The sequence below is a fragment of the Dermacentor silvarum genome, chromosome 6 (genome assembly GCF_013339745.2).
Source record: "Dermacentor silvarum isolate Dsil-2018 chromosome 6, BIME_Dsil_1.4, whole genome shotgun sequence".
Classification (NCBI taxonomy): domain Eukaryota; kingdom Metazoa; phylum Arthropoda; class Arachnida; order Ixodida; family Ixodidae; genus Dermacentor; species Dermacentor silvarum.
Genome location: NC_051159.1, coordinates 177,506,980 through 177,532,380, shown reverse-complemented (window position 1 = coordinate 177,532,380; position 25,401 = coordinate 177,506,980). Strand labels below are relative to the sequence as shown.

The window sequence follows — 25,401 nt, the reverse complement described above, 5'->3', positions numbered from 1 at the left end:
CACATTCATAGCAAGCACAGCGGTTGGGAGTAGGCAGCATTACAGTGGCTACTGTAGCAGCGTGCTGTGTTGGTGTTTAATACGCGTGAAGTATGGCTGGCGACAAACAAAACGTGCTTTCGATCTCCATGCTTGACATCGGGGCCCTTGCACAGCTGAAACAGCATATTGAACAGGTGATGCGGCAATTAAGTCGAATCAGTACAGTGTGTAGGCAAAGTAACTGAAGAGGTGTGGTGGCTTCATTGGTAACATCGTAACTAGATATTGCGCTTAAAACTGCAGGGAATTGCTCATATTAACGATTGTGGCATTTGGATGAAAAGTGTTCACCTTGCGCGTCATATTCACAGTGCAAGAAAAACGGACACCTACCACAAAGTTGACTGTACGGAAGTCTCACAACTGTTGCATGTGTGTCCCGTTGTTGTGCTGTGATTATGTCGCCCTAGTCAAGTAACCAGTTATTTCAGCCTCCACTTAACAGTGCTCACCTACCGCGCTATCAACAACGCTACCACATTTCCACGTGTAGCGAGTATCGTGAATACACGGAAGGGTGTGTGCTTTGGTGATACCGTTCTCTTTTCGCGTCCAGTAACTTGAAAAGCTTTATTGTGTGGCGCACTCGCCTTTTGCACTGCCTTGTTCAACACTTTGTCTGCTTACCCCTCACAGGAACTCGATTTCTTCAGTACCTCGCTGCAGCAGCTTAAATCTGCACAGACAAAGTTCCAGGAATCGGAAGGTTGCCTGGATATGCTAAAACCTTCTTGCGAAGGAAAAGACATCCTTGTGCCTTTGACAAGCTCCGTATCCTTGACGACGGTCACGTTAACTTTCGAATAAAGCAGCTGTACCACACGGGGAATCATGTGCTACAGCAAGTATTAGACGCATTGAAGAATACCTACAGTAATATTGGCAGTAGTTGAACAAGGAATGTCGCTGAACCCAACGTTTTGACAAGAGGACTTGTCTTCGTCAGGGCAGCAACAGTTGCTGATGAGCAGCTACTGCCCATCACTTCGACCCTCCATCTTCCTGTAAACTTCCGTCTGGTCGGGATTACACCAATATTAACGATATGGCAGCGTAACAGGCTGCCATTTGTAGAAATTACGGTACAAGTTCTGACTTGACCAATGTGTTTGCATTATCACCTACAGAATATTTTATTACTTGAATATACACCTGCATGTATCGTTTTATTTGCATGCAGAGCAACATTGCATTTATTATTGTCAGGTCTAAAATCCAAGTTTGCTGGCATCTATGTAGGCAGATCTGCAGGCCAACTAGTTTTTGTTTCCCCCAAGGTTCAGTATACATCTTGTTATAGAACTATGGCTTTGCAAATTATTTGGACTTGAAATATTTGCAAGTAAACATGTACAATTTTTTTACCCCTAATTTCTATTTTGGTTTAATGCCATAGCAGAGAAGCACTACTAAATACTGCTGTGTGGAAACGCCACATATCTTCTGGGAGAGAAAAATAAATTATTGAAAATATGGAAAAAGTGCCAAAATCTGCATAACTGTTGTCCAAGAAAGTTGCAAAGGCACTGTCCACATGATCACAGCTCTTGGTTAGCCACGTACTGGAACTGCTGTTTAAGCTTGGGTTACTCCAAAGCTCTCTAGATATAGAGAATCTGCACTTTTCATTGTCCTAAGGTCACCAGTATGTTGCAGGTGCTCCACCACATTGGATATTTTCGTAACTGTTATTTATTCATCCTGGAGACATGAAATGCCAAGGCAGTATTTCTAAAAAGGTGAAAGATGTATCCTGTTGCTGCATCCTAGATGAAAAGACTGTCACATATCATGTATTCTAATCTACTGCATCATAACTAAATGAAGGAAGAATTGATAGTCGTGAGGCTTCAAGATGTAATAAGGCTAAGAGGTTGCCCACAGAATAGGTAATCTCACAACCGCAATGGAGCTGGTGGATTTCGTAGCAGAAAACAGGTGACCACCTTTTATAGAGAGAGAAAGGTTTAATAGCTAAGAAAGGTAACTGGCCACAAATGCAAGGTGGCCAAACATAAGACTGGGATTCACACCGACATGGAAGTAATAACCATTACTGCCTAGCTACTTAACTGGAAGCCTATTCTTAGTACCTGCGTCTTTCCTGCAGTGTAGTTAACCAACTCTCACAAATGACCACGTTTTGTAAAATGATATACTGTGGAACAATGCCGTACCTGCCAACTTAATGGTTAAAAATCTTACGGACAGAACACTGAAAAGGGGTTGTGGGTTATAGCATGCTTTTTTTCTTTTTTAAGTTTGCCGGGAGCACACATCTTTCGTGGGATACATACACACTTTATTAATGATTTATCTTAAGGCACAGCAAACAGTCTGCAGCAAACTTGGAACAGCAGAGTGATAAGCGACACATTTTTTAGAGTACAGTGACTTTTCCCAATGACCTTGCTGTTGTCGATTTTGCCTGCTCCAGGAACTTGCTTAAATAAACTTTCTCAAAGCAGGGACTCCTCTGGTGTCCCTTCACCATCGGAAGATTTCCTAGGGTATGGTCGGCGAGCAACAAGTAAAACTTTTCCTTGAGTAGAACTTATCTTTTTGTAAATCTTGATGAAACATTTGTCAAATTGTAGAATGAGAACTAATTTGTAAACTTTACGAAAAATTCGGGAGCGTTGGCAGGTATGCTATGTCGATACATCCTGTGCCAAGGCACAGTTTTCCTTGACATTTAATTGTACAGATGTATGTTCCTGGTAGGCTCGTGGATGTCAACAAAGTCACTGTGGACATTGGAACTGGATACTATGTGGAAAAGGCAAGTTCTTGATGCAATATATTGGACGCTTGTAAAGTACTGCTGCAAGCTAATCTACTTAACACTTTAATTAAGGGTGTTTGGAGCAGTTTCAACATCAGCATTCCTCGCAACCCTTTTTCTGCGAGACTTGCAGCAAATTACAAATCACACTGATAGACCAGCCTCACTACACACACTTTGCATTGCCTTTTCATTTCATCATTATGCCTAGGTGCAGAGGCTAGCCACAGCTAAATGGAATTTTGGTAGGTTTGTTATGGAGCAGTTCTGGGGCCTTATTTCTTTGTGTTGTGATGCACAGTTGTGCAAAAGACAGCTTCGAATGAGTGGATGGACAAGCGAGACACTTATTGCAGTTTAGTAGTTTATCCAGTGACAGACTCAGTGGTTCTTTCTCAACTTGTCTTTTAACTTTCTCGACTCTGTACTTGCATCCGTGACCTTTTTCCATTTTTCAAAAAATAAGAAAATAGCAAAAATAACCAATTGTGCTCTAAACCATAGTTGCCAATAATTCTTCTGAGAGGACTAAGCTACCAACAGTCTTTCGAGCAATGCTGGCATAATAAAACTTGCAAGATTGGTATGTCGACTTGCTGCTGCTGCATTTGTTGTTCAGAAGGGTTAACAGTATACTTTATTAAATTAAAGCTACAACATTCACACATACTATGTTTGGACCAATACCTGCAGATGCAGTGGTAGGTCCACTACAACATAAATTGCAAGAAACAGTAGAAGAGGAGTACGTTAACAAGCTAGTCATAGTTGAAGACCTTAGGCTAAACAACTTGCCAAACATTGTACAAATGCAATTTTTAAGTTAGCAGATTACCAGCATTTGTTAGTTTTCAGATTTCTTGCATACTGTGTGATCCTGTACATACACTGCATAGTGTAATGAGCAGAACATGACAAAGGCAGTAATTTGGGCTAGTTGATCCAACATACTGAGTAACGCTAAAAGGACGTACTATCGTGAGCAATATGAGCTCGAACACGGGAGCGCGTGGAAAATAGCCTCAAAACCTAGATAGCGTCATACGTGGATGGCGCTGCCGAAACCGGAGGGGAAAGGAAGGGCACTCTTCCACTAACTGTTGGCACTCCCGCTTCGCTAGCATACAAAAAAAATGATAAAAGTGGCGTATCCGAACGCTCAGCCAACACCGCCTAGATTTATTACAAGCATGACCTGTGCATTATGGCAGTCTACGTCACAGCCGATATCTCAGCAGGTGCATAGCCTGATGGGTCATTTGATGTAGCTGTGCGCGTTGATGTGAATTGGTATCACTGCTAGCGGCCAGTGACATGCTACAAGCTACCGTTTTGCAGCAATGATATCGAGGCGGGAGTGTGAACAGCCAGCAGAAGCGCGGCGCCCTTTCAATTTGTTTCCAAAAGCGGCCGCTGCAAATCGGCCGATGTAGGGTTCGAGGCTATTTTTCACGCGCTCGCGTGTTCGAGCTCATATTGCTCACGATAGTACATGGAGTACATTGTACTTCTTGACCATCCAAGTTTTTTAGTGATTCTCAGTAATGAGTAGAAGTGTGCTGGTACGGCAGTGCTCACTGGCCAAGCTAATATTGCAGTTTGGATTCACTTCTCCATTGTTTAGTTCCTATTCAGTATACTTCCATTTTGAAACATTTGGTACCTTGCATTTGTTGTAAAATTTCACTGCTTCATCTCGTGGAACTGTTTTTCAGGATGTCAGTGCATCAAAGGACTATTTTAAACGACGAGTCAAGTATATCACAGACCAAATGGAGAAGATACAAAAAGTTGCTCAAGAGAAGGTGGCACTTCGAGAAGGTACGTGAAAGTATAACATGTATTTAATTGCACATTACAGTGACTAGCGTACTGTACTGTGTAGCCTTTACCAGTGAAAAAGAAGAAGCTTGCCTAATTGTGGGTTTCCACATTCAACAGGTCTGATGTGAATAGGTAGATAGAGCTTAACAAGTATAAATGAATTTAATGCTGTATGCTCCTTTCGCGTAGGAGATTGCGAAGTCATTTCCCTTCGCGCCCAGTTGTAAGATACGCATTTGGTGCCAGAGCACAGCGTCGCCCACCCTCCCTCTCATACCCCCACGGCCTTTTGTGCGACGGAAGTCACGTTTTCTCTCCACTGTGCGTTCGCTCTCCATGGAGGCGCACGTCCCCCGCGCGCTTTCATTCGCACATACGGCGCAGTGGCGACGATTTTATTGCCCTTGGACTCATGCTCCACGTCTCATGCTCCTCCTCCGCATCGCCCTCGTTGATCTCCTCTCCCATCGGTGGGCGCACCTCGTTGAGAAGCGTGCTCGCTAACGCCCTTGTCTGCGAGATTTTCCCACAGGAAGCCGCATTATAACCTGTATTTTGTCTCACACGACTGCACTGTAAGCAGTATGTGTATACATGGAGTGCTATGGGAAAATTAACGGCAGTCTCAAAAAACCGTACTACATCCGGTCCTGCACTATAAGCGGTTACAGTTATAAGTGGTCTATACTGTAATGTTATACATATTTGTAGATTGTTGAAAGACTGTTGCAGAGACACGGAACCTTGAAGCTCAGTACAACTCTGTTAGCTGTGTAAGGTGTCGGGAGCATAAGCTAAATAAGACTTGATTTTGTGACCGTCACTCTGCCCTCTGTATTTTGCAGCCATTGTTGAAACCATGGACAAGAAGATCCAGGCAACCTTTGCCGCTCAAGCTGCTGCACCTGCACCCAAAAGTTGAGGCATGCTGTCACAAGACATGTTATATTTATGCTGATATACACGTTCTTCTACAGATAAAATAAAAACTTAAGAAAATTCTGTCTGAACTTGGTGTACATTGACAGCTGTGGTGGTGTTCTCCCACTCGTAAGAAAAATGAGCTTAGAACTGCAAGGCAGCGATTCATCATAATGTAATTCTTTCTCCAAGCTATTGAGTCTGAAAACTGTGTTGCAGCTGCAAGCTCCTTTAGACGAAACGCAGATGTACCATTCAGCCTCCCAAGAAGGCACCGCTCTCCTAGCATACCCACTGTTTAGTGTGTTCCTTTGATGGAGGTTACAGCACATTACATCAAACTGTTTTTGCAAGCGTGGATGATACTGGGGAGTTTGGGAGCAGTGACAACACACCTGCCCATTTATGGCAGTGCATCGTTGAAGCAGTTGAGTGCTGCTGACGTCGGTTTGGATGACTTCGTGGATGAAGCTCATGTTACGAAGTGTTTGTCTATGAGGCGCAAGGCTTTGTCAGCAATGAATCTGAAGAATGTGGGACTGTGGAACCTGATAGTACCACCACATTAAGCGCATGAGCCATGGTGAAGCACATCACGTTGCTGAAACAGCTCATCTGCACGAAAGCTCTCGGTGATGATTACTTGCCAGCTTTGAACGATCTGGAAACTGCAATTTTTGGGTTAGTTTTTAAGAAGCAAAGCAAGTTTACGATTACTTTGTAAAACATTAAATGTTTTTGCCATTTTGTTGACTTACTCTCGTGTGTCCACTTATTACGAATGGTTGATTTAACGAATGCATCCTGCGCGACCACGATGTTCATTACAAGTGGGCGTGATCTATTAGAAATCACGGGACGAAATACTTTTGCTTGATGTACCAGGCTAAACAAAAGTTTTGTTATGCTGTAGGAACAAGAGTAACTGAAAGGGCAGTTGGCAAATATGTGAAAGCAAAGTACAGGTAGCATCAAGCAGTACTTTCACTTTGGAAAAAAAAAAATAAAGCAGAAACTTCTCCGGGAGTTGCCCAAGTATGCATAAGCATTGTGCCACTTGCTCATTTCCACGCAGCCCGGTGTCATTATCAGTCATGTGACACTTTAGCCGGCCAGTACAAACGACAGTGCTGCGGCGACACAAACTGGTGCGGACGGAGGCGCAAGGTGCATTGATAATGCAAGCAAAGTAGTGCAGGTGATGGCGCCATGTGCACTGATGACGTTCCGATCATGATAAGCAGTTATCGCTCTTTAGCTCCTTGTCCATCCGTGTCGAACCATTACCAATCGTGATCAAAGGACTCCAGTGTCGGCACGGACCGATCAAACGTACTTTGGCATAGCTGCACAGACCGTATCTTGAAAGCAATCTGTGAAGCGGACAGAGAGTGCCAACTGCTCACAACTCCGCACGCTGTGTTTTCGCTGCTTCGATTGCGTTGAAGTGCCAGGCAGCTCGAAGGTAAAGCCGCTCGCTGCTGCGGGCTCCATCTTGAAAGCGACTGTCTTACACGAGGGACTAACGGACTGACGCATGGACAGTTTTCTCGTTGCATAAGCACAGAAATGCTTATGCATTAAAAAAAAAAAAAAAAACTCGAACAAACAAGTTTGCTATTGTAAGTGAATCGAGTAAGTGAATCTGTGTCAAGGGAAAGGAAACATGGTCAATGGCAGTACTCGAGAATAAGATTAGGAAACCTGCAGACATAGAATGATTTTGGGCTAATGAAGGGCACCTGTCACTGGAGGGATTGATCTTCGTCCTGCAGACGACTGAAATAGGCTCATGATAAAGAAGGCAGAGTTAATCTCCAAGACCTACAAATGTTTGTTCTACTACAAATGTGGCATTATTAAACAAACCCCGAAGGATATAGATGGGCAGCAGTGAAGAGTCCATACTGTAGGAGTGCAAATAACAGCCACAGGAAAAAAAGAAAGGGACAACACAAGCATCCATTTGCACTGCTACATCATGAACATAACCCAAGTCACCCAGTTTTCTATTCTTGGGCTGTGAAGAGACCGGTAAGAAAAAGTTGCTGTCACAAATGCTGCTCATAGTGCATTACAAACTAAATGCTACATTGCACCCACAATACACGACGCAGTTCAGGCATCTTCAAAATAATATAAAAAGTTTAATCACTTCGAGATATGTGATCTTATAAAAAAAGATTAATTAACGCCATTCATGGGATGTGATGACTACTTCAGATGTTCTCAGGGGATATTCCAAGGCTGTTGAGATGGGCTTTGAGTGCGTCAGCATACTCGAACATGCTCTTGGCCATTGCTTTGTCTATCATGTACTGCGGGAGCCAGCCCTACAAAGAAAAATGTGTCATAAAACATGGAAAGGAAATAAGTACTGACATAGCCACAACTATGTAATCTGCATGCCTAATGGGTGAGCATGAAACATGACTCGACTTTTCCGCTCAAGAGTTAAGGCAACTTCCACACATACATGAGTCATTGAAGCCAAAACTTGATGGAGCATAAGATTTTGTGAAGATTAATTTTTACATAGAGTGGGTCTATGTAAAAAGCGGAGCACTGAATTGACCATAAGCTAAATGTTGCATATATAAAAATGCCCAGTATATGTGGCTTTTCGAACAAAACACTACTGACTACATTGTGCTCCAATTTTGCACAGACGTGGAATCACACAATTTATTCAGTTTAACCCTTTCAATCAGTCTAAGGTTTTTGTCTCGGATATTATAAAACAACACTGGTTTATTTTTAGTTGTGCAGGATTTAAAAAATGACATGGATAATGGCAAATGCTCTCCTGGTGTGGTCCTCACATTCCTATCTGACGAATAGAATGTCAAAAGGAACATGGCAGGACAGAAACACGGGAATGCACAGGTACGTCAGTGACGCTGATAGCATTAAATTTTAAAAATTAATTTAATCCTATCAGCGTCACTGACGTACCTTTACATTTCCGCGATAGGATTAATAACATGTTTGGGTGCACTGTTTGCCCCCTAGGTTTAAATAAAATGAATGTATAGGCTGTCTTTAGTGATGCCACACACACAAAAACCGGGTAGGCTGTGTCGGGGATGCAGCCGCAGTGGGGTTACACGAAATGTCTTGTCCGTGCTGCTGAGGTTGTACGGGCACAAGAGTACGAAAATGATGTAACCAAATTGCCTGCTCAAGTCTCTTTAAGCTATTTCAGGACCCTACGTGTCGAACATGGGGGCGCCATAGCGGAGCAAACATCAAATTTCTGCAACAAGCTGCACACTTGCAACCCTCATAACTCCTGAGGAGCACAGGCTTGAGTTTGGTAGATTATACCTACTTGGCCGAGTGAGTTTTCTCAAACGCGACCACTCCAGCTCAGATCGACATACATACTGCTGAGCTATACCTCTGTGAAAGCAGAGTGAGAGGCTAAATTTAGCTCCGACTCCATCATGTGTGGAGTGATAATGGAATTATCTGTGCACGCGACACATGCATGATCGAATAATAGCTCCTTTGTTTTATACAACAATACCAAACTAAAGTGCGTGGGCAGTACGACTGCAAAGATATAAGCAATAACATGTTTTCGTTATATGTGGTTTTAGCAAGCGACCCCTTGTGCTGACCGAACTGAGAGACGTTTCACATCAAAAATATTAATTTTGCTGCAGCATAATGGTGACACCATCTGTCATTGTTATATAAAAACACTGCATGCCATTTATTGCTGTTAGTGACGGATGGCACCACCACTCTGTTCCAGCAAAATCCACATTTTTGTCTGGTACTGCTGCTACAGGCGACACACACTTGTGATTTATTCTGGACAAAACAGACAAGTAATGCACCAAACATGGCATTAAATTGCATGCACCATGAAATGCCACCTCTGTACAAAATTTTAGCACAAACGAGCCTGTGGTGTCAAGCTGGAAAAGCCATGTACACCTGTTACTTATGCAACATGCAGCACACTAGTGGAGATGACAACTCCAAATACAGACTAGGCTTTTTTGCAGATACTGCACCTTGTAGTCTTGGCATCGACATTACATAAAATATTTCCTTAGCCAAGTGGACACCATGCAGTATTTAATATCCTAAATATTGTTTAGAATTCTTAAGTCTCATACAGAAATTTTCAATGAAGCGAGTCAGTGCCATATGTATGTTAGTATTTTTCAAAGCATGAATTAGAATTTCATTAAATTTTATTTAGATATAGCCAACTGATTTGCCTATTCAAATGAATGGTAAACATTCTAATTAGGCAACCGCTGAACAGGTATGATAGAAATTGCTCATTAAAGAGAACATCAAATGTTAGTGACCAATGGAAGTAGAATACTGATTTAGTTCCTCTTATTTTATAAAATTTACTAAAAATCAGAAATATTCAATGTACAGGTGCCCACAAAATAACTCGGAACGCCAGACTGGTGGCTGCTCGTCGGCGGAGCACACCTGCGGAAAAATACAGTCGTTGTCTGCGCGTGCGCGGCATCCCTAGCAAGCAAGCTTCGCTCCCTAGTGCATCTGGATAGGCATTGCCTTGCATCAACAAACTTGCGGTTTGCCCCTCTTATCGCTGCGACAACATATCTAGGGGGTGGGGGGGGGGGGGGGGGGTATCGGGGCCTGCAGGCTACAGCGTGCTTGCGCGCTATGCAGCGTAATCTCTAAACGCACGCGTAATCCTTATGGCGTATCCTCATGGCAATCTGCATTCATTACAAGAGCTAGTCATGCTTTCTGGATAGCTTTCGAGGATGCAATGCATGAGCGTTTGTAACTGAGTGGTGACCAACGAGTTCACCATGCTCTACTTTTACTTATACCTAACGTCTTGCATATCTGACTTAGTTATTTCGCCTAAAGAAACTATGAATTCATAGCCTATATACCTTTCATGTGGGCGAGCGCCACGGCTCGCCTATAATACCACTGTAGCGCACTTTTCAACAAGAATATCGTGTTGTGTGATGTATCTCGGTCCTTGTGCAATTATATTCTAAGCCGCATTTACTACTTGGGAATAAGATGATAACTTTGTAACACGACGGCTCCTTTAACAAGGATGACTGCGTGCAGCAATAAAAGTCCTCAAAATTACATCAGACGGCGTATTCCAACTATGCGGCGTATTCCAATTTATGCATGCGGCAATATAATAAAGGTCTCAATGCTTCGCAGTCACAATGAACATCGCGTAGTGTGCTATTTATTAACGAAATCTGGCCACTTGGCTGCACTTTTAGCAGGGAGTACTCTAACATTTGATCGCGTGTCTGCGTTGGTTGGCGCAAAGATTCAATTTTGCGTTCAGTGTGGTGATACGTTGCTAATCAAGGGGGTGTTCAGTTGTGCGAGTTAAATGCGTATGATAAAAAAAACGTTCAGTGGGGTCCCATGTCGATTGCTGAGACGACTTTGACGGCGGAAACTTTAATGCGTTGACATCATTTCATTTCCCATTGTTTGCTTATGTTGGTAAACTTATTAAGTAACTATTAATTGGTCGTAATTCAGTTTAATTGTTTTCTTACTTGCTGTTACGGAGTCTTTAATTGATCCTTATTAATATGTACTACGCTTTGGAACTTTTAATTAGTCTTAATTTGACGTGACCAGTCTTATCACGGAGTCTCGAATTGATGTTAAGAAGTCTCTACTACTGCTCACAACCCTTAATTGCTTTTAATCAATCGTAAATATTCTTAGTCACTTAGTAATTCACTTTAGCACGCTTTAATAAAGGTGTCGTATGATGTCTTGTTAGTTACCCTAATTACTCTTAACTAGTCTTTGGGACTCTTGAATTACTGCTAATTATTGATAGCTACTTGGTGCTAAATTCACTTTTACGTGCTTTATTGAACGGCAGAGGTGTAGTATGCCGCTTTCCGATTTTTTTGACCGCAAGTGTTGTTGACGATGGTCACCATTCGTGACTAATGAGCCAGTTAAGCCTTTCGCTTTGAAAGGCGCCTATGGCCATAATCCATCGCGCGCGCATACAGCGTTTTAGAGACCGCATCCGCACCTGTGACAACGCTAAAAAGGCACCCACTGCTATTCTTTTGGTGCAAGGCAGCACCTATTTAGTAGCACTGGGGAGCGAGGCAAGCTTGCTAGGGAGACCGCGCATGCACAGACCCAGGCACTACTTTTTCGCGCTCCGCCGCCGAAAGGCGCGCTCCGCCAACGAAAGGCCACCGGTCCGGCGTTCCGAGTTATTTTGTGGGCACCTGTACATCTCCTCAGCTCCAAGAGATTACAATTCTGTAAACTGCATCTGACATAGCATAAAGTCACTTATACCTCATGAATGGAAGTTTTCCAACATTTGCATGGTTGTAAGGAATGGATGTAAACTCCTTACTGGCCACTCATTTTGTGCACTTTTAAGACCCTTTTCACTACTCAGTACTGGAGTTGTAGCAACTTAACATCTTAAAATATAAAGACTGTGATCTTCAATTTTTTTACATATTTAATGACATTAACCAAAATTCTGCACTCACCAGTCACCAGAATTTGACTTTCACATTTAAATGTAGATAACACTTTCACTGCAGCAGCACTTTTTCAGGCCTTAATTCCCGAGGGTCATGACCCACAGGCAAGTTGCGCATCATATTCCTCAGGTGCACTGCAACATGCCACTGATGGGTCATGCACCTTTGAACCTTTCCCGTGCTCCAAAGAGATGGTACCACTGTGCTTGCAAACGGAAGCAGCAAAGAATTGATATCACTTACATGCTGCAGGACAGACCTGCATAATCATAGCCACACAAAGGGTTTAACTGCTGTGACCCACCAGTGACTAATGCCACAGTGAACACATTAATTTTACTCAATTCAGTGGTTGCCTGTTGGCAGTAAGTGCATCTTGTAACGCAGTCACCTTGAGATTGACGTTGAGCAGCCATTGGAATTTACTTCGATTCATTTCTGTATCTGACGGAGCCAGCATGTACAACAGAGGTCCCTGTTCACCTCTGCAAGCAGCAGAAAAAAAGCTTGTTTACGCGACAAGAACTGCTCAAACCAACAGCATGGTTCCAGACAGGTTTTTACATTTGTAAAGGATCAGCAGACATCAGCAATTCTTCCAGCTCTCAACTATTTTACTGCAGCCCCGACCACCCACAAAGCCCCCAATGTTATGCTAAACTCCTGCAACCCTGTGCAAACTCCCCTAACTGTGGCAACAATGACACGACGATGTCTGCTACTGAGTAATGGTTAGACAACTGAAGAAAATCTTGTCTCGAGCTATTACCTGCTGTCACAGTAAAATGTTGCATACGGTCCCCCCTACCCTTTATTAGCTAAACAATACATTAATCACTGCACAATAACGCACACCACAGCATGACAGGATGGATGGATGGCAGGAACAAGTGCCATTTCAAACTCTCAGTTACTGTCACTGTAATATCAAAAACACAATGCAATGCAGTCGCAGTCACTCACACATGGGGCCATATCTTACTACTGAAGAACTTGCAGCTGCAGGTGCCAAAGTTCTGTACATTGAAGTGGGTTTTAGCCATTATGATTAGGTTCTGTCACCTATGAGCCTTCATTTCCTCACAATGCTGCTCCACTGTTCATAGGTAGATAGAATCCTGTCCAAACTTGGGCAGGTGGCTATATTGCATGAGTGCACTGTGCCATGCACTGCAATGGCAAGGTAAGATGTGGGATTTTGCCACCATTATTTTTCATGCAATGCAGACACCTGCAGAAGTTCAAACCATATTCAAGTAAGCCTGGTTCTTTTTCAAAACTAACAAACAGTGGGCACTGAGAGAGAAAAACTTCACTAAGCTTGTGAAAGCTAAGCTGTCCGAAATAGACGGTCACCTCTACGTGTTCTCATCAAGAGCCACTATGCTCAATGGCAGTCATGAGAGCAACTGTAGAGCTTATGTGTAACTACACACGTGGAACAGTTTACAAGTGATAAAACAGCATCCATGCTTAAAGCAGTCAAACGCTGTGCACCTCAACAGTGCTTCAATGGCAATAAAAAAGGGCTGAACATCACACTATCTATACAATGTAGTATCGACCAAAAAAGTTTATGGACCATGGGATCTCAGAGACGCTGAATATCCGAGCAGCCTTTAAAAGTAGCCAGTAAAACCGTACATCACAATGTTGTTCGCATATACCAGTAGAGGCCGGAAATGGGAATACCAGGCTGCGGAGATATTCAGTTTTTTGTCGGATCCCTTGGTCCGTAAACTTTTTTTGGACGCTACTACATATCGTACACTAATGTCTCAATAAATGTGGGCACTTTCAATACTTACATCAGTAAAAAAACTGAACAAAAACAAACTACCTTAAAAATAACACTAGTAGTTAACCCCTTAACTACTTTGGCCAAGTCCCGCTCGCCCAAGCTCTGCTCATCCAAGCCCTCTCGTCCCTAAAGTGTTTAGGATGAGTGCAGCTCATCCTTGCAGAATTAGTTCTCCCCTTGAGCGTTTTGGACGAGAAATGCTCGTCCCCGGCTTAATTGATGTTTCGGTCGACAGATGGCAGTACGTGCTTCGTAATTTCTTCTGCATCTGGAGCACGTTCTTCTTGTGGCAACCGGTGTTTTCAAGATGGTGTCTGATAAAGGCAATGCATTTATCGCTGGCCCGTCTTCAGGAAAAAGAGGCATTTCTTCGTCGTCTTCTTCTGACGATGGTTCAGACACCGAGGTGTACATCGTCTCAGGAAGCAAAGACAAACATGATTATGACTGAGGTCAGCAAATCCTCGAACAAAGACAAAGAGGAATGCTCAGGGGATGACATTGCAAGTTCGCGTCTGTGGACTAAATAGACATGAACAACGTTCTGCCTAAGCCTCCACCATTTCCTTTTCTTTTCTGCACCCTGTAAGCAGTTTACTGTATGCTTGCGAGCTGAATTGTTTTAATAGACAGTCTTTTCTACAGGATGAGCTGGTTTTAATGATAGTTGATGAAACCAATCGGAAAGCGACTGTGCATAATCCCTTGTTTTGAGCTGTAACACATGCTGCCAAAGCTCTATTAGTCAAATAACGCACTGTTAGCATGAACAGCTGATATGACACACACAATAAATTTCTGTATATATTCTATAATTTTTGATAAATACTAGCAGGTGGTTGCTTCTTTAATATTATTGCATGCAATAAACTCCAGTAATCTACTTCTATTTATTTATGAAGCAGGTAATTTTTTCTGCCTCAAAGAGCTGCTTTTTATAACAAGGACATTCACAATTGGCTATAAACAAAAGCATTCGGAGTAAGAAAGTTCAGCAATGCCCTGCCGTCTGAATGGTGTCGTCCTGGTCACCCTTGCCTTAAACTTTAGCTTTGCTAGGCGTGAATGCAGTTTAGGTAACAAAAGTTGCTTAAAGAGCCTTCCATACAGCGGGTTTTATTTCTACCACACTTTAATGAAATTCATAGGAGAGAATTGTGCTGTCCACACAGACAAATGGAAATGCCTGTCGACTGCATATTTCATTGCAGCAAAGCATAAATACCTGAAGAAAGGACCTGTTGTTCAAGGTTGTTGCGCATCCAAAATACAGGGTGCACTGTGAGTAGTGTAGTAAAAGTTCCCTTCATACTGATGCCATTCATATTAACAAGGCTAAAAGAGTATGTGAGCATGAGTGGGCTTTGCTCATTTTCGCCCAGTACACTGTCTGGAAAATGAATTCCCTAATAATTAAGGAGGCATAAGTTCACTGGAATAAGTTTGGTGCCATAAGGCTTATCCATTATTTGAATTTTCTATAATACTGAGTGTCATAATAAGAAGGCATAGCGACAGTATGATTATTATCAATAAAATAGGAGGAGAGTGGTGTTACACCAGCACCACAGAGCGACAGGAAATGACACTAACTCTAACAACTTAAACTTTAATGCCATTTGTACAGTGCAACATAGACATACTTAATGAGATCAAAACTTAAGACCAATCACAGCCTAGTGCATTTTGCTTTTGAATGCATGCTTTTGCTCCCAACTTAGCAGATATGGCTGGACATAAGAACACATTTTCGAATTAATTACATGAGTGTACATAAAATACGCTGATTAATGTTTATAGTGGTGGCATTGCTGAAACTTTTGCCTGTTAAAGAAAATTATTATCTTATGGTTAACAAACAAGCTGACTGCATTCACTGCAGCTATCATCATCACAGCATTTAATGGTATTAAAGAATGCGCATGTAGCATCAACTTCAGGTGAAATGACAATAAGAAACTTAAGCTGCTAGACAAGAGCATTAACCATGCCAATGTGGCATGGGTATTAGCTAGAGGCAGATCAAGCTTCGCAAAGATATGCAGGCAATGGCACTTCCCGAGCGCTTGCTTTTAACTTCTGGGTTAGCTAAGCATGCGGCAAGGTTAAAAATGTGGCACGAGGCTACCTGATCAGTGATGCTGCTAAGGGACATCGAGGGGGAGGACGCCAAGCACAGCCTGCTCTCTACGACGAGCAGTACTGCTCCACCAGAGGCAAAAAAGACACTGACCTCACAACAGTTTTCTTGGGCGGCTGCTTGGCGTGCTCGGCACTGATGGCACACAGTAAGTAGGACTCACCACGCTTCTGCCACATCCTCAGGTTCACAAAATCTCTAGAGAGAGACAGTGGTGGCAACAGAATGCAATCTTACAAGTGTGAAGTTGAATGTAATGGCACATTACTGCAGAAATGACAAAGCTAACTATGCAGTTGGTTCATTCAAACAAGCATTTCAGTTCATTCAAGTTCTTTGTCTTTATTTCCATGGCAAAATAATATGCCAGAAATGGCCAATTACAGGACATTCGTGAGGCACAAATAGTCCAAATGTGGCTGCATTGGTTTTGTCAGAACACACTGAGTGTTGACTGGGGTGTTTACAAAATACAAAAAACAATGCCACCACCACAGTTCCTCAAATGTAAACGGGATGTAGGCATGTACATCATTTCCTAAACAGTTGTGAGAAATAACTGCCCTGATTGTACTTACTGCTACCAAACTATGTCTGATCACTATTATTGAAGTGAAGTTATCCATGCAATGCAGCAAATCTTTCAAAGCAGCATTTGATGAACAGGCGATTGCTGCTCGCATCTTTCACTTGTCCTGGAACAGGTGTTGTACAGTATGACCTCGTTCATTATGTTTTGGAATATGTACCAACCGAAAAAATGTACAATCCGAAGTGACTAAAAAATTCGACAAACTCAACTGTAGTTAACATTTACGTAATGTGAAGCGCTGGGCGAATCGTTGCGCATGAGGCACATTTTGTTGTTTTCCTATTGCGTAGTGTTCTAAGACGGCGACGGGAAACCAAAACGAGTTGGTGGGCAACGCCGGATGCCGCCGAAGTGAAATGTGATGCTCGCATCGCGCCCTCCGTCTGCAGCAGTGAACGGCAGCGCGTTTTGATTATCGCCTACTAAAAGCGTGCAGTAAGCTACCAATGGCACTTCACCTCACGCACTGTAAAACAGATAGGTGAAGATACCTATCCTAATAGGTTTGGCGGCGATAGGTGTGAATGCAGCGTGCGACGAATCAGGATAAGATTTGCTGGTACGGGAATAAAAAACTGAGTGCGCACCGGAGTTTTCACGTGAGACGGGCGGGCAAGTATTGCGCTGAAGCTGATGCGACGGGTGGCTTGGATGGATGGATGGATGCTAGGAGCATCCCCTTTGGAATGGGGTAGTGGGCTGTGCCACCAAGCTAATGTCCTGCCTGTCATCAAAAAACAAAGAATTTCCATCACCAAACTTTCTAAACCCCTACTGCGAACTATGTTTTTGTACGTCTTAGTTTGTCGATTCCCTACTTTTCTTCCACCAATCTTCCAATCGCCTCTTACTAATCACTATTGTGGACATGTTTATTGTACCCCTGCTCTCGCTGAACCCAAGGGCCTCAAGGAGGCCAGAGGTGCCTAAATCGACCGCTGGGCCGATATCTTCACATTCTAATAGAACATGCTCCATCGTTTCCCTAGCTTTACCGCAGCAAGCACATGCTTCTTTATTGTACCTCACTTTATAAGTGCATGTTCTAAGGTATCCTGATCTCGCTTCAAAAAGTATAGAGCTTCCCTTTGAGTTATCATAAATTGTTTCTTTCCTAGTTTCATTTTTTCCTCTTGAGTAGTTACCCATAGAAGGTTTCTTTTCCATTGCCGCCACGCATGAGATTGTCTCAGTCTCTCCGACTTTGCGCTTGACATTCTTTGTTGCGATGTTACTTACTATACCGGTCGCGTACTTGCTGGTCAGCCTCCTAATTCTTTTCCTCCACTGTGAATCAATGTTCTTCCTGTACAAATATCTGAACACTCTCCCAGCCCATTTACTTTCTTCCATATTCCTCAGTCATTGTTCATAATCAATTTAACTCTGCGCTTGCCTCACTTCAAAACTTGTCCAGCCCATATCACCCTGCACAGCTTCATTTGAAGTCTTCCCATGAGTGCCCAATGCAAGGCGTCCCACTGACCTTTGGTTGCCATCGAGTCCTGATTGTACCCCTGACTTCAAGCAAACAACCGCATTTCCAAATGAAAGTCCTGGGACCATTACAGCTTTCCACATACCCCAGAGTACCTCGTACCTATTGTATCCCCATAGTGCTCTGTGCTTCATTATGGCCGCATTTCTCTCCCCCTTTGCTGCTATTGTTTTTTCCTGTGTTTTGATATATATATATTGCTTTCGGTTATCCATATACCAAGGTATTTATATTCTTTTATCCGAGGTATTTCCTGGCCTTGTATTGACACTGTCTGTTCACTGTTTTCATTGAATACGATAATGCCTGATTTTTTAAATGCTAAATTTCGGACCTGAATTCTCGCCTTCCTGTCTACAGATATTAGCCAGACGTTGCATATCACTCTGTTAGCTAGCAACACAAGGTTGTCCGCATAAAACAAACCTGGAAGCTGCTGCTCTACTACTGTACCCGCCTGTTTGTATGAGAGATTAAACCCTATATTGCTACCCTCTAGCACCCTTTCCATCCATACCAAGTACATCATAAATGGCAGCGGGAATAGAGGGCACGCCTGTCTCAGGCCCTTGTTGATATTCCCTTGTCCCATTCAATGCAAAGCGTGTTTTCTAGTTAAATCTCTCTCAAAGCTTCTGTTCTCAATTGCGCGCACCTCGTGCCTTTTCTTGGAACTACAGAAAGTTGAGTTAGTTAGTAGGTATTCATCGTGAAAGAAGGTAAGGTATGCAGACACAGACACAAGAGAAGGGAACTAGACAACACAAACGCCGCTGTTTGTGTTGTCTGGTTCTCTTCTCATGTCCATGTCTGCACACCTTGCCTTTTCTTGTTTAGTCTGCAACAGGGACCCACGGCACGTTTGGGTTATCGCATGCAGTACGCTTCGCACTGTAAAACAGATAGGCAGAAATGCTTATCGCAATAGGGTTGGCGGCAATAGTTGTGAATGCGGCGTGCGACGACCCCGGAGATTTCCTGGTACAGGAATAAGGAAATCAGTTTGCGTTTCACGTGAGACGAGCGGGCGAGTATTGCGGTGAAGCTGCTGCGGTTATATACCTGTTCTCGATCGCACGCGTCTCCCGTATTATCTTGTTTACATGGGTTCTAGCGGCCCGAAAACGTATCTACGATCGCAGTTTGGCGATGTACTGAACGTAAGTGCCGAAAAATTGGGTTTTTCAGTAATGTATGAAGCGGTAAAAAATAAGCATAACTCCTGGGTGCCAGTAAATCGTACTATGTAGTGAGATCGTATCAACGAGGTTCTACTGTACTCTACCTGTCCTGGCAGCAAGAGGCGTTTTACATTACCATGAAGCAAAATACTGTATTTATACAATTTAAGCATGTCCCCAAATCTAACGAGCAGGCAATTTTTGCAGATTTAAAGTAAGCAAAAAAATTGCACATGAATGTAACGCCCTCGATTTAATAAAAAAATTACTTTCACAAAATCAATTTTCTTTCAATGAGCCTTCATAATGAAAGTGGCGTGCTGGTCGCCATTTACGCTTCAATGGCCATAGGTACCAAGCATACAGGGGCAGTATTCTTCAGTGATCACTTTTAGAGATGCTACAATCACTTTCGAGTGATTTTACATAACTCTGCATCGGACTTGTCGAAGTATGCAGCCAACAGTGTTCCTGGTACTGTGTGCAGATAGCGAGCTTGGCAAAGCGCTAAAAACGCTGGCGCCGTATACGCCAATGCATCCAGTGGAGAGTCGCACAAAATCTCGCGAAACTGATAGTATATCCGAAAGTGATTGACCGAGAATACTGTTCCAGATCATAGTCAAGCACAAAATGAACCCCCTGCAACTTTTACGAAGACTTGCTCCGTTGCCATTTTGGGATGGCGATGGCGTCTGACAGCTTTTGCCAACGCTGCGAATGTGGTTTTGGTATCCAATTGTAAACAGCAGGCAATTTTTGGACCTATTTTCTTAGAAAAAAGATGCACGTTAGATTTGGGTAAATACAGTACAGTCGAATCTCGATAATTCAAACTCGAAGGGGCCTAAAAATTTGTTCGAATTAAAAGAAGTTTCAATTAAAGGAAGGACTTATTCTTGAATTATTCATGCACCATAGCATGATGTCCTAATGGTGCGAGTCAATATCACGGCGCGCAAGTACACAGCGAGCGAGGACCGCGAAACTGCCCACGCCGGCCAACGCTCTCTTCCCGATAACGGCAGAAAACGAAACTTCAGGGAGCTGGCTATGTTGGCGTCGGGCCGGCAGCGCGCGTGCGGTGACTATGGAAGGTGAAGGAGGAGGGCGGCAGGGAAGCGGATTGGGCCTCGGCAACTCCGCTGCTTTGGTGGCTCCCCTAGCCCTCCCTCTCAACTCCTCAACTCCCGCCGCATGATTTAGCGCGCTGCTGAGAGCATTGTCAGAGCGCGGTATGTTCAAATTAAGCGTCGCAAATGCTTGCGCGTTTGAATTACCAGGCATTTTTGCCCATTGGAATATACGTAACTTTGACGGGACCACAGTGTCAGTAATTCGAATAAACCGGAAGTTCGAATTAAGCATGTTCGAATTAACGAGATTCGACTGTACTAAGAATAACATCACAGGAGCCAGACAGCATAGTTGTGAATCTATGCAACTAGACTTGCCAATCGGAGAGGCTCGTCAGCTGCCATTTAACCATGAATGCAAACTTGTTGTGAAGAATAGCAGTCAACAGATCGCAGTGACAAAAACCAATTTTAAGAGAACTGTCAATGCAGGCACTTATTGTACCAGTCTTCCAAACAGTCGCACTTGCCAGTGGCCAACGTACCGAGAAGAAACGACTCCTTTTGCACCATCTGAAAGTATGTACACAATGTCGGTCTGACTGTCTATACTCTCTATTACCTGCAAAAGAAAAAAGGGACGGGAAGTAGTGAAGAAGCAAAGACACATTACTGTTGTAAAGACGTGAACCGAACTCTGCCGAATGACTGCATCTTTAACCCTCTCAGCATCAGTGAGTGACATACCAGTACGTTTTCACATTTCTATCCTGCCATGTCACTGATGTACCCATATGTTCTCCACACAAAGTTGGCATGCTCTGAGGTAGTTCCAGCATCTGTTGAATATATATTTCTAGAACCATATTTTCTAATCTCTCTGGGACTGCGCTGTGAAACACGCCCCTTCGTGGGTGTGGTTGCGCTGACGAGCATCCACAGGCGAGAGTGAAACTATCTCCGAAAGTGGTCGATGGAGAGAATACGGTTCCATGGCAGCGACCGGCCATCCCATCAAAAATTTCGCTTTCAATTATGGTGGCTGCCGCATTGCGGCCGGGGGCAGGCCGTCTTTATTGTGGTACACAGGCCTCACCCTGGAGCCTCGATTGCTCAGGAGAGTGAACACGCTTGCAGTCCATCTCGCCGTTTCCTCGCAATGCAGGGCCAAAGCTATAGACAGTCTACGCGAACTGTACAAGTCTACACGAACCGCTTGCTCGTCCAATGTTTGCCGCTAATCCACTCGTTCTGCGACTGGGGATTGCAAAAGGATGAGCAGCGCACAGGAGGCGAGCCCTCGTTTCTTTCTCGGAAAGGGGCAAGAAGTTAGTTCTCGTTCCCGATTGGCAGTCGCGACCCTCTGCGCTGCTCGTATGTGGTACGACTATAAAGACAGAATGAAGGGGGCGGGGTGTATTAAGCGCGAGGGTCGCTCGTCACATACCGGGTGCATGAGGTATTTGAGAACACCATTCCTCATTGCCATAGATACCAGACGGCTCATCATATCTATCTAGGCGTGCGGCTTCTTGTTGGTGGACCCCTTATCATTCATACTGCGCAGTTTTTTTCAAAGATGGAAGCGTACAGGTTGACGCAAAAAATAAAACGCCATGCAGTCCTCGTCGCCCTGGCCACACACCACAGCGACTTGGAAATTGCCACCTTTCTGAACGTAACAAAGTCTTTCGTTTACAAGGTGCGGACAGAATTGATGTTTTCTGGCGGTGATGTGGCATCTGTAGTGAAAACGAAAAAGTCAGTGGTCAGACGTCATCAGAACCCCTGATTTTCTCCGGCGGCTGCAAGTCATCGTGAGTGACGACCCAGGGAAGTCAATGCAGGCCATCGCAAAGGAACTCCAAGTCGCAAAGTCGGCTGTTAGGGTTGCTGTGCACGAGGACTTGAGGTACCATTCCTATGTCTTGAGGAGGGGTCAAATCATGTGCGATAAAACTCGGGAGAATCGTCTGCTCCGGTCCAAGCACTTGCTAAGCAAGCTGAAGAAACCTGAGAAGCATAGAATTTTTTTTTTTTTTTTCAGAAGAAGAGAACTTTGACCAAGACCAAAAAGTTAACCACCATAACAGGTGGCTTTGCACAAGCACTGATGAGGTGCCTACAGTGATGCACACAAAATTTCCGTCGTCTGCGATGGTGTTAGCCGTCATCAGCAACGAGGATGATGTCATGCCGCCACACTTTTTGCAGAAGGACTCCACATCAGTGCTGCTGCATACGTGGAGGTGCTTGCCACCATCGTAAAGCCCTGGATAGAGACTGTCTCGAAAGGAAGACCTTACGTTTTTCAGCAAGATTCGGCTCCCGCCCACACCGCCTGCGTCACCAAGAAGTGGCTGGCTGACAACTTCTACGACCACGTCACTCACAACTTGTGGCCTCCTAGTTCTCCAGATTTAAATCTGCTCGACTACTATGTCTGGGGCGTCGTTGAGAGAGAGGCCAACAAACAGCCACGTAATAGAAAAGACTCGCTGAAGGCCGCCTTTGCTGACTCATTGGCCAACATCTCTAAGGACCACCTGATCCCTACATGCAGCCATTTCCGAAGCTGAATTGAATTGGTTATTGCTGCGGGTGGCGGATTCATTAAGTAATTGTGGAAATAAACTGTAAGAAAAGTACAGTTAAACCTGGATATAACGAAATTGACAAATTCCCGAAAAACTTCGTTATAAAGAGGATTTCATTATATGCAGGTTTGGCACAAAAATTCGAAAAATAAACGCTTGTCGTATTTACTCGATTCTAACGCATCCTCGATTGTAACGCGCACCCGTTTTCCGTGACCAAAAGGGAGGAATAAAAATCCTTTACAGTACCGCGCACCTCATGCTTTCATACAGAAATACAACTATCGCTCAAATTTACTCCCAATACACTAAAGTTGCGATGAAAAAAGAAGTCCCAGTTTTGCCTGAAAGGCGAAACGATCGATAGCGACAGCAAATTAGCAGACAGCTATACGAAGTGAAGGATAGTAGTTTTATCGGCTGTATAAACTTGTAAACATTCGCTGTTTAACTAAATTGGTACTGGTACTGGATGCGTATGGTTTCGCACAAGCGCAAGGCGTCAGAAACGAAGAGCGAGCGACACGATGGCGTCGTAGCGTCGTATAATGTCACCTAGTGTCAGGTTAGTGAAATGAAGCGTAGAGACTTGCGCAATAACCAAAAAGTGTCGTTGCCAGCGCATTGAAAAAAAAGTTTTTTTTTCCCCCTTCAGCAACATCAACTGGAAAAGGAGAGTGCCGGCTTGGCGGGCTAGGCCAGCTGCAGCAAGCGGTGGGATCAGGTTTGAATGAAGGGAGGGGGAAAGGTCACGCCCGCAGCGGCAAGATCGCCGGGCCGAGGGATGCAGGCCCGTCTCGTGTGCGCTCGCTCTCGCCTCGCAGTCACTGTGAATTTGAGCGCGCCAAGCGCGCCGCCGCCGCTTCGCATTCCGTCGCGGCGGAGAAGGTGCTTCCGGTTGCTGCTCACGCAAAAATGACAAAATTTGAGGCGAAATCTCTAGGTTGTCGGCGGGGAAAATTCGTTATTTCGAGGCCCTGCCATGGTTCGCAGGGTCCATGCTACGCACTGTGTCGGCGGTCCACGCTGGTCTGTCCGCGCACGTGCGTGCGTGTGTATCTGTGGAAAATGAGGGGTGTGGCTGCCGGACTTTGTGTACCGCTACCACAGCGATTCTCCGTTCAAATGTTCGCACTGTAGCACAAGGCCACCACTCTTGCATGTTTCTGCCAGCTGCCGTATATTTATAGAATGTTCTTTATTTTTAATTCTGACACAGTGGCCATATCGCGGACGTGTGCTTGTCAGAACGAATCTAGGTAGGAGATACAAAATGAAGATAGGAGTGCGAGGACCAAGCTAAGAGTGGATTTGCCATTATCTGTGTCATTTTTTTCCTTTCTACATAACCAAAAATAAACAATTGTGTTCATTTTAAAGCATCTGAGAAAGAACTCGATGCCGGGGATGTATCACCTCTGAAAAAACATGACACTAAGGGTTAATAGAACTGTATTGAAAGAATTATGTCATTGCAATAACCCAGTGTTCTGACAGAAATATCTTTATGGGGCCAGACAAAAGCTAAATGTGAAAGTTGTATACAGTCGAATCAGTTTACAACAAACTCGATAGTTCCGTGAATAGTGGTCGTTTTATCAGTAAATCGTTACATAAGAATTTCCCCTTAAAAATGGTCAAAAAATAACTGCAATGAAGCTGGTGTCAGCAGTTGCAATTACGCAGCACCTTGGTCCGAAAACCACATTTTCAGTGTCAGTTTTGTTCCCGGTGCGTTCCCGCGCCTAGCTGCAAATTTCAGTTAGAAACGCCTATCTAAAGAATGAAATTCGGCGTCGTATAGCTGTTTCGAAACAACGCCCGGTTCCGGTAACCTGTAATTTCGAAACTACAAGTGCAGCCACCTTTTTTTTTTATTCGAGGGCTTGTGGTGATATAGTTTACTACCAGCACAACATGACCGTATTCTGCATATGAGATCGAAGCATTCTAGTTGGCTGGAGCATAAACTTTGGAAACTTCTGCGACATGCCCCATTTGGTGAAGGTTTTGGCGAAGATCCACAGCTGACTGTCGATCTGTGGCATGAAAACCTGTCAAACAATACTCATCACATGTGGCTCTGTTTCTACTGTAGAATACAAACAGCATACCCTAGCTTCTTTCACTGAAGGGTTCCACAAAACTTGCTCCTCCAATCGGTTGAACAGAATGTCCAAAACAGTTTCTGGAGGTGCCGGCAGTGTACCCTGAAGTGTAAATGAAGCATTTCATTGAGTATGTGCATTACACAAAGCAAACATTTGCAGCTACAAGCTCATACGGAAAGATCACACAATTAAACACCTTTTTACAAATATTCTCTTTAACCCTGATGTTGAAAACACCTTGTACACTGGAAGTGCAAACAAGGTCTTGGATATAACAGTAATCTTATCAAGGCACCTAAAGCTGTGGCGTTTCTGCAG

The 25,401-nt window shown here is 43.9% G+C and overlaps 2 protein-coding genes across 3 annotated transcripts in view; one reads left to right on the top strand and one right to left on the bottom strand.

The window, feature by feature from the left end:
* Nucleotides 1-19: 19 nt before the first annotated feature.
* Nucleotides 20-5,653, top strand: LOC119456457 (prefoldin subunit 5-like). Its single transcript, XM_037718257.2, has 5 exons — nucleotides 20-176; nucleotides 679-813; nucleotides 2,750-2,824; nucleotides 4,543-4,648; nucleotides 5,497-5,653. Exons 1-5 carry the CDS (start codon nucleotides 93-95, stop codon nucleotides 5,571-5,573), a joined length of 477 nt encoding a protein of 158 aa, XP_037574185.1. The 5' UTR covers nucleotides 20-92; the 3' UTR covers nucleotides 5,574-5,653.
* A 2,046-nt stretch (nucleotides 5,654-7,699) lies between these two features.
* The window catches only part of LOC119456452 (steroidogenic acute regulatory protein-like), a 39,665-nt gene continuing 21,963 nt past the window's right edge, over nucleotides 7,700-25,401 (bottom strand). For both annotated transcript variants that reach the window (XM_037718241.2, XM_049669876.1), the window contains exons 8-12: nucleotides 25,087-25,182; nucleotides 20,921-20,997; nucleotides 16,122-16,226; nucleotides 12,479-12,572; nucleotides 7,700-7,905 (exon numbers count right to left, since the gene is read on the bottom strand). In XM_037718241.2, the coding sequence (XP_037574169.1) occupies nucleotides 7,792-7,905; nucleotides 12,479-12,572; nucleotides 16,122-16,226; nucleotides 20,921-20,997; nucleotides 25,087-25,182 (486 nt within the window). In that variant the 3' untranslated portion in view covers nucleotides 7,700-7,791. The remainder of the gene's footprint in view (nucleotides 7,906-12,478; nucleotides 12,573-16,121; nucleotides 16,227-20,920; nucleotides 20,998-25,086; nucleotides 25,183-25,401) is intronic.